Below are 12,863 nucleotides of genomic sequence, written 5' to 3'. Positions count from 1 at the left end.
ATTTCTAAGTGGGTAGAAACACTAAAAGTGGGTACGGAATAAAATATGATGTAGAAGGAGATCCTCATACACAAATAAGAAACTCACTGAGAGGGAAATTAGAGATACAAGCCCTTTCACAATAGCATCAAAAAATAAATTTTAGGTGTCAATCTAACAAGGCAAGAAAAAGATCTCCACACTGAAAGCTACAGTAATCTGAAAAAGAAAAATCAAAGAGCATGTCTTAGTTACTTTTCTCTTGTTGTTGAGACAAAATACCTGGCACCCAAAATTAAGGAAAGAAAGGTTTATTTAGCTCACAGTTTGTAAAGGTTTCAGTCTATAATCAGCTGGTTCCAAAGCAGAGTGGCATGGTTGAGGGAAAACCATTCGCAGCAGCTGAAGACAGTAAAAACAACAAGAGCAAAAAGAAGGTAAACAAGCCTCTTTTCCTTCCTTATGTTGCATGCAGGCTACCCACCCTAGACTGGGTCCTTTATACCCACACCATCTGGATGCCCTCCTCTTGCACAGACTCAGGATGTTTACAAAGTGAGGACTCTGGCTCCCTGCTGAGTCACTTAGTTAAATTTCTAAATTTCTCAAATTGACACAATGAATCAAGTATTACAACATACTGGAGCATAAACAACCACTTGGGGCATGTCCTCTACCCCTTAGAATTTAGAAATGCTGTGTTATTTAGCTAAGCTTCTAAATGTCTCACGTTGACACAATGTATCAATCATTACAGAGGTTATCAGAAAATGGAAAGATATTCCTTGGCTTGGGTAGGAAGAAACAACATACTGAAAATGGTCATACTTCCAAAATTCTTATATGGATTTAATGCAGTCCCAATCAGCATATCATTAGCATACCTCATAGAGCTAGAGAAGATTCCTAACATTCATTTGAAACCAGAAGAGACATATAACAGCAAAAAACAAAGCAAAACAAAACAAAACAAAATCTAGGCAACAAAGGCAAAGTGGAAGGCATCACAGTTCCTGACTTGAAATTATACTACAAAGCTACTATGAAAAAAACCAGCATGATACTGGTTAAAAAACAAAACAAACCCTGATGATCAGTGGAACAGATTGAAAGCCAGAAACAACTTCAAATCTACTCATTTACCTTACTTTTGACAAAGGGGCCAAACAGTCACTGGAAGAAAGGTAGCCTCTTTAATAAATGGTGCTGAAAAAACTGACTTTCCACATGCCAAAGATTAAAGCTATAACCATGAATATCACCATATACTATTCTAAAATCAAAATGGATTAAAGATTTAAATAATAAAGCCGAAACACTGGATCTGCTGGAAGAGAGAATCAATAGAACTGTTGAAGATGTAAATATAGACAATGACTTCATGAACAAAACCTTGGGAAATATACTGCAAATAATACTGCATGGGAAATTCTACAAAGAGCCAACAACTGGGATCTCATCTTATTGAAAACCTTTGGCACAGCAAAAAATAAATCTCAGCAGAGTCAAAAGACAACACATATAGTGAGAAAAAATTTTATCGAGTTGTTCCTCAGATGAAAGACTAATATCTAGAACATAAAGAATTGGAAAAAATCAGATGTTTCAAAATTAGAAACCCAATCCCATAATGAGCATCTTGTCAAATAAAGAAAAACAAACAGCAAATAAATATCTGAAAAAATGTTCAACAGTATTAGTCATTAAAGAGATGCAAATTAAAACAACACTGAGATTCTTTTCACACCAGAAAAAACGGCTATTATCAAGAAATCAACCAATAACAAATGCTGGCAGTGATATGGGGAAAAAGAAACCCTTATGCCCTGTTGGTCAGAGTGTAGACTGGTGCAACCAGTGTGAAAATCAGTGTAGCAATTCCTCAAACACTAGGTCCCATTCAACCCAGCTATTCCTCTCCTTCTTGGTATCTTCTTGTTATCTTCCCAGAAGAATTAGAAGCATTGTACCATAGTGATACATGCACACCTATGATTTTAGCAGCACAGTTTGTAAACGTAAATCTTGAAAACAACTCAAATGCCCACAAACTAATAAATGGATAAAGAAAGATGGCTTTATTTATATAATGAAGTATCATTCAGCCATAAAGAGAGATAAAATTGAGACATTTATAGAAAAATGGGTGCAATTTAAGACCATACTCTAAAATGAAATAAACCAGACACAGGTGTAAACATCTAATTGTCTCTCTGGTGTGAGAAACTGAAAGTTGAATAAGAACCAAAATGTATAATAGAAATTATTAGAAAGGAAAGGGGAACCAGAAGGGAGGGAGAAAAGGAGGAAAGGAAAAGAAAAAATGTGGAAAGAAAGATAAAGTGGAAACATAGCTTTGGAAGGAAGGAAGGAAAGAGAGGTTGAAGGGAGGGGAAGGGAATGGGAAAGAATGAGGAATGAAGACGTATCTTGTACAGGTGAATTCCCTATGGTGAGTGAATCATTATGGATATCTAAATTGTACTGATAAATATAAAAATAATGAAATAAAGTAAGTAAATAAAAGCCATCAAGGTTGATTAAAATAAACAGAGTTGCTAAGCTGGTGAAAATAATTTACAGGGAGACAGGTAATGAAGAGACGAAATGAGCAAGCGGGGGTGGGGACCAATTTCAGTGGCAGCGACAGACGGCTCTAAGCTATGGGTGATTTTCTTCTCTGTCTCATTCAATACCTGAGCTGAGTCTCTGTCTTGGCTGAGACTCACAAGTACAGTCAGGAAGAGTCACAGTTGTTAGAAGGTTCCTGTAGTCTTAAATGGTGATCAGTTTTTGTCATCTAAAGGAGAAGACTTCTTTAAGCAGAGCAGCTGAACTCATAATGGTGGCAATTCTTGATGCAATAAAAAGTACTACATTATTTATTTTGCAGACCAACCATAAACATACTGGCAACAAAAGTTGTGAGAAAAGTCCCGAATGAGATGTGTTATAAGAAAAGATATACTTTAAAAATTCCCCATTCTGAAAATTTCCTTTGTTCAGAAGATACTGTTAGCTAACATCTTGCAACATTTCACAATAATTAATACTTTTCCAGGAAATAAACATTTAAGTACTACTATAACATAACTTCTGAAACTAATAGACAAGAGAAATAATCAGTAATATTAACTCAAAATTTCAACTTTACCCTAGAGTTGCAAAGGAAAGCGAATAACCATAACAGAATGCAATTCAAGTCATCAAATATTTATTGAGCACTTAGTCCATGCTGGGCCAAAGGCTGGAGCTCTAGCATTTGAAAATAGGTGAATAAATATGGTTTTTGAAAGAAGAAAAATTGTTATTGAGATGAAATTGTTGCCCTGTTGAAGAATTTCTCCAGGGCCCCCTTCATGTCTCTGTTCCTTAAGCTATAAATGAAGGGATTCAGCAATGGAGTGACCACTGTGTACATCACAGAAGCAACTATAGCCTTGTCACTGGAGGTACTAGATGAGGGGAAGAAATAAAGTCCAATAATTGTGCCATAATAGAGAAATACTACAGAGAGGTGGGATCCACAAGTGGACAAGGCTTTGCACATCCCTTTGGTAGATGGAACTTTCACAATGGTGGCCCCAATATGGCCATAAGAGATCAAGATGCATATTAGTGGTACAGTAATGACTGCCACTCCTACTGTGAAAATGACCCACTCATTGATAGAGGTGTCTGAGCACGAAAGCTTGAGTAGGGCAGCAAGGTCGCAAAAGAAATGGGCGATGCTGTGGTCAGCACAAAAGGACAGCTGGGCCAGGGGGAGGGTGTGAGACAGGGCACTAGTGCAGGACAGGACCCAGGAAATGGTTACTAATAGGATACACCACTCCTCTCTCATGATGCTGGTGTAGTGGAGGGGGTGACAGATGGCTGCATATCGATCGTATGCCATTGCCGTGAGAAGGAAATTGTCGAGATCAGTGAAAAATATGAAAAAATACATCTGTATTATACATCCTGCATAAGGGATGGATTGGTCCTGAGTTTGCATATTCTTCAGCATCTTCGGGACAGTGACAGATGAAAAGGAGACATCAGTGAAAGCCAAGTGGCTGAGGAAGAAGTACATGGGGGTGTGGAGGCGGGAGTCCAGTCTGATGAGCAGGATGATGAGCAGGTTCTCCAGCACTGTGGTCAGGTACATGACCAGGAACAGGGCAAAGAACACAGCATGCTGCTCTGGCCAGATGGGGAGCCCCAGGAGGAGGAACTCAGACATGCTGCTCTGGTTTCCCCTCCTCATGGTCTTCTTTCTGCTGGGAATGGAAGGAGAAGGAAGAAAGCAGAAGCAAATAAGTGTGATTTACAGCAGGCAGATAAAAACAAGCTCCTTTCTCCAAGTGAATACTGTGTAACAGTGTCGGTCTGGATTACAGTATCCTTACTAAATGCCATTTAAAACTAGGTTGCTTATAAACTGAGAGAATTTTCCAATAGAGAAAAGAGTTTGATATGGAAGAGAAGCAGGATCTATTGGCATTTTTTCATTGTCTCAGAGAGAGGTAACCCTGTAATTTGCTGTAATTTCCAGCTACTTCTGCAAACCTCCCAGTGTCTTAGAAATGTGATATTAAGTGAAAAATCTTTCCAAGTTCTATTCTGTCTCTGTACTTTAAAAATTATTCTGAGGACGGCTTTCATTGCATCCCATGGATTTCAGTAAGTTGTATTTGTAATTTCATTTGCTTTGTAGGTATTGTCTAATTTCTTCTTTAATTGCTTCTGTGACTCACTGATTACTCAATAGTGTGTTATTCAGTTTCCATGTGTTTGTGGGATTTTTGCAGTATCTTTTATCATTAAATTCTAATTTCAAAGTGCTATGATCTGATAATATGTAAGGGATAATTTGAACTCTTTTATTTATTTATTTATTTATTTATCATATTTATTTAAATATGTTCTGTGATTTAATATATGGTCTATTTTAGAGAATGACCCACATACGGCTAAGAAGAATGTGTATTCTGATGTTGTTGGATGGAACACTGTGTATATGTCTATCAAGTCCATTTGTTCACAGGTGTGATTCAGTTCTGTTATTTCTTTGCTGATTTTCTGTCTGGTTAATCTGGCTCTTGATGGAAGTGGTGTGTTAAGGTCTCCTGTTACAATTGTGTTACTGATATTTTGATTTTTCGTTTCTGTTAATACTTGTTATTTTATAACTGGGTGATCTGGAATTTCATGCATATATATTTAAGATAGTTATTTCTTCCTCTTGAAGTTTTCCCCTAACAAGTATGTAGTGACCTTCTTTATCTCTTCTGATCATTATTGGTTTAAAGTTCATATTGTTTGCAAACAGAATGGCTACTCATGCTTTTTTTAGGGTTCCTCTTGCATGAAGTATTATTTTCCATCCTTTGATTTTCAGTCTGTGAGTATCTTTTTGGGTTAGATAGATTTCTTGTAGAAAGCATATGGTTGGATTTGGTTTCTTGATCCATTCTGCCAGTCTGTTTCTTTTAATTGGCGCATTGAGATGGTTTACATTAATAGTTATAATTGATATATGTTGATTTATTATTGACATGTTACTTTTATGATGTTGCATCTTTATCTTTCTGTTCTGTTTAATTGTCTGCCTTGCTTAGTGGTTTTTTCTTAAGTGTATGTAAAGTGTCTTTCAATATTTTTTTCAGGGTTGCCTTGGGGATCATGAAGTTCTTCAGCTGTTCCTTATCGTGGAAGTATCTTACTTCACCATCGTGAATTGAGTTCCCATATTAGGAAAACAGAACTAATACAAATAAATAACCTGATGTTACACCTCAGACATCTAGAAAAATGAGAGCAAGTCAAGCCCAAAGCCAAAAGAAGAGAGGAAATTATAAAAATCAGAGTAGAAATCAATGCAATAGAGACTAAGAAACCAATCCAAAGAAACAATGAATCAAAGTGTTGGTTCTTTGAAAGAATAAACAAAGTTGATAAGCCCCTAGCCAACCTTATTAAAAAAGGAAGAAAAATATCAAATATATGCAATAAGAAATGAAAAGGGTGAAATCACTAAAGACTACATAGAAATACAGAAGATCATCAACACCTATTTTGAAAACCTCTACTCTCAAAGGTTTGATAACAAAGAAATAGACAGATTTCTAGAAACATATGAGACACTAAAGCTAGGTCAAGAGGATGTAAAACTGCTGAATAACCCAATTTCTATTAGTGAAATTGATAATGTAATTAAGTCCTTATCTACAAAGAAGAGCCCAGACCCAGATTCACTGCAGAATTCTACAAGAAATACAAAGAAGACCTAATGCTGACACTCCTCAGACTCTTCAATCAAATTGAAAGGGAAGCAATCCTTCCTAAGTCATTCCTGGAAGCAAATATTACTCTAGTACCAAAACCTGAGAAAGACCCAATTAAAATGAGAACTATAGACCAATCTCCCTAATGAACACAGATGCAAAAATCCTCAATAAAATATTGAAAAATAGGATGCAGCAAATCATCAAGACCATACAAAATGACCAAGTGGGATTCATCCCAGGCATGCAGGGATGGTTCAACATACATAAATCTATAAATGTAATCCACCATATCAATAAAGCCAAAAGTAAGAATCACATGATCATTTCTATAGATGCATAAAAAGCTTTTGATAAGGCCTAACATTCATTTATGATAAGAAATTTACAGAAAATTGGAATAGATGGTCTTTATCTCAATATAATAAAGGCCATCTATGACAAACCAACAGGCAGGATCATACTAAATGGCCAAAATTAGAAGACCCTTACTTTAAAATCAGGCACAAGACAAGGATGTCTTTTATCACCACTCCTACTTAATATGATATTAGAAACACTAGCCAGGTCAATTAGACAAGAGAGAGAAATAAAAAGGGTAAATAGGAAAAAAAGAAGTTAAATTATCATTGTTTGCAGATGACATGATACTCTACATAGAAGAACCCCTAAACTCCATTCAAAGACTCTTAAATATAATAAATAAGTTCAGTAATGTAGCTGGATACAAAATGAATACTCAAAAATCAATAGCATTCCTGTACACTAACAACAAAATCACTGACAGAGAAATAAGAGAAGCCATACCCTTCACACTGGCAACCAAAAAAATGATATATTTAGAAATTACTCTTACGAAAAAAGTGAAAGACCTATACAGGGAAAATTATAATACACTGAAAAAAGAAATTGAATATGATCTCGGAAAATGGAAAGACATCCCTTGCTCATGTTAGGAAGAATAAATATTGTGAAAATGGCCATTCTCCCAAAACTCTTATACAAATTCAATGCAATCTTAATAAAAATACCATCAACATACCTCAGGATCTAGAGAAATCACGCTTAGAATTCATCTGGAGCAAGGAGAGACCCAGAATAGCAGAGACAGTTATAAGCAACAAAAGCAAGGCAGGAGGCATCACAATCCCTGACTTGAAGTTATACTATGAAGCAATGGTAGTAAAGTCAACATGGTACTGGAATCAAAACAGAGCTGATGATCAGTGGAATAGATTAGAAGATGCAACCACAACTACAAACACACTCAACCACGTTATCTTTGATAAAGGAGCCAAACAGGTTCACTGGAAGAACGACAGTCTCTTTAATAAATGGTGCTGGAAAAACTGGCTCTCCATATGCTGAAAACTAAAACTAGACCCATGCCTATCACCATGTACTAAATTAATATCTAAATGGATCAAAGATCTAAATATTAAAACAGAAACACTAAATTTATTGGAAGACAAATTGGGTAAAAACGTTGAAGACATAGGAGTAGGTTGAGAATTCATGAACAGGACTCAAACTGCACGGGAAATACTTCCCAGAATCAATAACTGGGACCACCTCTTATTAAAAAGTTTCTGCATGTCAAAAGAAATATCCAGCATAGTGAAAAGAAAACCCACAAACTGGGAAAAAATCTTAATGGACTCCCCCTCAGACAAAGGACTTATGTCTAAAACATAAAAATAATTTTAAAAAATCAGGTCCCAAAATTCAAAGATCCAATCCAAAAATGGGCTTCTGAGAAGAATACACACTTCTCTGATGAAGAAATACAAATGGCAAATAAATACATGAAAAAATGTTCATCATCATTAGTCATTAGAGAAATGCAAATTAAAACCACACTGAGATTCCATCTCACTCCTGAAAGAATGGCCAGGATCAAGAAAACCATCGACAACAATTGCTGTAGAGGCTGTGGGGAAAAAGGAACTCTACTGCACTGTTGGTGGGACTGTGGACTGATGTAATCATTATGGAGGTCAGTCTGAAGATTTGTCAAAAAGCTAGGATTGGAAGTCCCATTTGTTCCAGCTATCCCACTTCTAGGCATATTCCCAGAAGAACTGAAAGCATCATACCACAGTGACATATGTGCACCCATATTTATAGCAGCACAATTTGTAATCGCCCAATATTGGAAACAACCTAGGTGTCCATCAGCTGAGGAATGGATAAAAAAGATGTGATATTTTTATACAGTGGAGTACTACTCAGCTATAAAGAATGATCACATTGAGATATTTATTTAAAAAATGGACACAGCTTGAGACCATATTCATAAGTGAAATAAATCAAACTCACATATATGAATACCAAATAGTTCCCATATTGTGAGAAATGGTTCAAATATGTAAAAGTATGTGGTAATCATGATTCCCCATTATATGGCTTTGAAGCCTTATAAAGTTTTCACTCATTAATTCGAATGGCTTTATTCTGGGTTGTTTGATATTATTGCCTGTGACGAAATGAACAGCTATTTTGAAGAAAACAAGGCATCATAGTAGCTAGTGCTGATTTAATATCATCTTGTTTTGAAGTCCCACCAAACTGTTGTTCTTCTGTCTCCATTGGTTTTATCATGTTGTATGTTACCGGATTTTATTATATGTAATAGTATAAACAAAAATTTTTATAGGCAAAGAGATAATATAGAAACCATTGCTTGTTTTTCATTAGCTGGTTCTAAATACCATGTAATACTTTCATCCTCTTGAATGGTTTCACAATGACTTGATATTTTTGATGCCATAGTATTCAAAGTTATACTGAAATATTTCAAGTAAAAAGACACTATGGTAACTACTATTAAGTCGGGTTATCTTGTGGTGAAGCACTAGGTTTCTGAAATTGTTATGTTTTGACATATATTGTTATGTCCTCTTTTATCTGAAACTCCTCCTTTTTTAAAAAAATTATTGATTTATTTTTTATTATTATCTTTTTAATTAAGGGAAAAAATTTAAAAAATTAGCAGGATATATTATAGTAACATTTTTGATTTCCTATTAATTTGATTTGAAGCCCTGTATTGCTCCCACCATCTTGTTTTGACTGATTATGCTCTGTTCTGTTCTGTGTGATAGTATCAAGTTTGAAGGTATAGGCAACTACTTTGAAGGCTATAAGATTCACTATGATGCCCATTCTGGTTTGACTATTATCTTCTTTTAAAGTCCTGTACTATTTCCAATGTTTAGGTTTTATTGGTTTTGTTCTGTACTGTTTTATTCAGTTTTATTATACCTAATCATATAGGCAATTCTTTTTAAGGAAGCAAGAGACATTATGGTAACCATTGTTGATTACCTTGTATTCTGTTTTTATATCATGTGCTATGTCCATCCTTTGTTTTGACTGACTGCTTTGTTTTGTCATATTTAGTCTTATTCTCTTCCAAAAAAAGTAATAAGAACCGTGGGAATAATAAAACCCAAAATATATGAATGTTGCTGTAAGAAAGAGAGGACAAAAAAGTGCTCTAAAGGATACAACTGCAATTATGTTTAGGTGTGTTGAGATAGATGACCATATTACTAAATTTTTGTTGGATCATTGAACACAACTGTTTGTACAACTGTTTAATCCTGTAACTTAAACAGCTATTTCTAAGATGACAATATTTAATCTATTAACTAGTGATTTCTTACTGTTTATTTTGAAATTCTGTATTACTTGTACCCTTATACTATTTTGTTTTTTCTCCTTTAAATAAAAAAATTATTAATAAAAGCTGAGGCAGGGATTTCAATAATAAACACCTAAATAAAACTGGATCAGAAATAAGTACCCCCAAATTTCCATTATATATTCAGCTAATGAGAAAAAGAAGCATATCTATTGATTATGATATCACTGGTATAAAAAACAGAAATATTATTGGCAATTATACCTTTATTGCCAGCAATCATGTTTATTGGGATCTTTTAAGCCATTTTCCTATGTCTTTTTGATTCAATAAACTTCCATAACACAATGAAAATCCACAATACACAACAAAAAGTGTTATCATCAAGAAATACCATGAGAGGGGCACTGATATTTTCTTCCTTCTTTTTTTAAAACTTCCTCATTTGGCAACCTGGCATCAGTTTTTTTTTTGTTTGTTTGTTTGTTTGTTTTCAGACACAGGGTCTTGCCATGTAGTTTAGACCAGCCATGACCCAGGCTGGTCATGAATTCATAGCAGTCCTTCTGCCCCTGCCTCCTACGTGCTAGGATTACAGGCGTGCACTACCATGCCTGGCTCATCCTGGCATCTCAAACTATAATACTTGTTAATTATCCCCGCCGAAGTTCCAGACAAATCTATCCATGGATTTCCACAACACTCAATATCTACCCATTAAAAGATCCAAAAGCTTCAGTTACCAAATCCTGAAAAGCAGGAAAAGAGTCAGCAAATCCTGTTTAATTAAAATATTAATACTGCCTACTGCAGGTGCCTACATAGAACAAATTAATGCAAGATGTTAGGATTTTATAATAGGAGTTCTTAATTGAAGAAAGAATTTAGAAAATTTTATACAGGTTAATAGTAGGTTTAAAATTCTTTGCTCATAGGTAAATGGATACAACTTGAGAACATAGTATCAAATGAAATAAGTTACAAACATGTTCAAATATTACATGGTTCCCTTATATTAGAAAAATCTATATAAATATACAAATAAAAAGCAAAATAGAAGAGAGATTAAATTGGAATTAGGGAGGGATTCAAACACTTCTTCAAATTACATATTTTATTTCAAAAATATTTTAATAAATACACTAATTTGTTTCATTCATACTACTAGTTTAGTTGAAAAGAAAGTTTTGTGTTATTATCTGTTTCTTTTTTTGGAAGAATCTTTTTGATTTATGTCTTGTACTTTGAGTAAATACTTTGAAGATATTGGTACACAGTGTATTAACTATTTTTATTATTTTATTATTTTGTTATAAAATTTTGTTTATTTTTTGTACAAGAATGAGAAAAATTTTTGGTTCTTTAATCTGGGTGATTTAAGCATACTTCTATCCCATAATGGGTAAATATGTCTCTTCAAAAATTACTAAAAAATAACAAACATAACAAATATGAATATTATCAATTTAAAGTTGCTTTTAAGGTTACATTCCCAATATATACTGGGTCTCACTAGTGCTGTGATCTTAAGGATAGTAACTTAGTATCTGTTTAATAGCACTGCAATTACAATTAACAGTGAATCCTGGTAACATTACTTTCTATTTGTGAGTTCTGGGCAAACAACCCAGTTTAAGTCTCAGTTTTTCATTTCTTATCTGGTGATAAGATTATGAGACTGTTAATGAGAATATTCCAAATATTAATAAGATAACATAAAAAACTATACATAATTTGTACCAACTAATGGTAATTTCCTTCCCTTTACTTCATGAGACATATTTATATCCTCTCCTGACTGCCTGCTTCTTTCAATAGGCAGATACTGAACAAAATTCAGATGCTACAAAACTTCTTCATCACCACATTGTGACAAGATGCAGGCAAAGGATGTAGATAGCAGTGATGTGTTTGGGATACAGGCAAAATCCAGCCACATTCTGCCTAGTCAAAGAGAACCACAGATGTCCTAGTGTTTAGGACTTCTCCCTCTCTTTCTCCTCTTTTTCTGATTTCCCTTATGCTGCAGTAAGATGACTCCCTCTGGATGCTGTAAACTTGTCCAATTTTGGGATTTTAGAGAAATTCCCTCTAATCACTTCAGTGATGTCTCTTTTTTATCTGTATAAATTCTGTGTAAAGACCACATAAAGACCCACTGCACCAATCCAGCCTTCAAAATAATACCTTAGCCATGGCTTGCTAGCAACTGATATTTTCCTGACAGTGAGATGATGTGTTGTGGGAGAAAAAGCACATGTTTTGGAGTCATATAAAAGGGATTCAAATCACCTTTCCTCCATTTGTCAGTCATATGTCTTTGGCAGAAATAATACACCACTTGTAGCCTCAGCTTTTCCTCCATGAGACTGGGATTTCAGTCTCTGAATTTTACATCAGAATTTAAGTGAAATAATACATATAAAACAACTAGCTCAGAGGATGTATCCTAAATGAGGTCACTATCTTCCATTAACAATATAGTAAAGCGGCCTCTAGGAAAGAAATTTAGGGTCTTATCTTCAACTAAATCAAAGAAATAATAATTGTATTGAGACATTCAAAATCCTCTCTTCTAGTGATTTTTGAAGTATAAAATATATTATGGTAGTAGATCTTTTCTAGGAGTAAATTTTCATGCCTGCAGTGAGTATATTGTACTAGGGATTGATAGGAAATCTTCAAGTATATTCTAGTAAGTTTCAGTATGAATGCTGCACTGAATCAGAAAAGAATCAAAGTCTTCTACTTATAGTTGTCCTTCCAACATAACTTATGGATGGAAGCAGAAGTGTTGTCTAAAAGAGAGGACATGATCACTGACTTTGGAGAGAAATAGTAGGACTGGTAAACACTCCATACAGTAAACAAACACACATTCTGGTTCCTAAAACATGAATAAGGAGGCAGAACATCCAACCTGGATTTGGTGATGTGCCTGCTAATTTACATGGCCATATGGCTCTATT

General features: G+C 34.7%; 1 protein-coding gene across 1 annotated transcript in view; it reads right to left on the bottom strand.

Annotated features, from left to right (window-relative positions):
• Window positions 1-4,228, bottom strand: part of LOC100716266 (olfactory receptor 1L8) — a 33,732-nt gene extending 29,504 nt beyond the window's left edge. The window contains 1 exon segment of the mRNA XM_013153328.2: window positions 3,732-4,228. Coding sequence (XP_013008782.2) covers window positions 3,732-4,228 — 497 coding nt within the window.
• Between the last annotated feature and the right edge of the window lie 8,635 nt (window positions 4,229-12,863).

This window comes from Cavia porcellus, unplaced genomic scaffold, assembly GCF_034190915.1.
Source record: "Cavia porcellus strain 051 isolate PalLab524CR breed Dunkin Hartley unplaced genomic scaffold, mCavPor4.1 scaffold_1, whole genome shotgun sequence".
NCBI lineage: Eukaryota > Metazoa > Chordata > Mammalia > Rodentia > Caviidae > Cavia > Cavia porcellus.
This window is presented reverse-complemented; position numbering and strand designations above follow the sequence as displayed.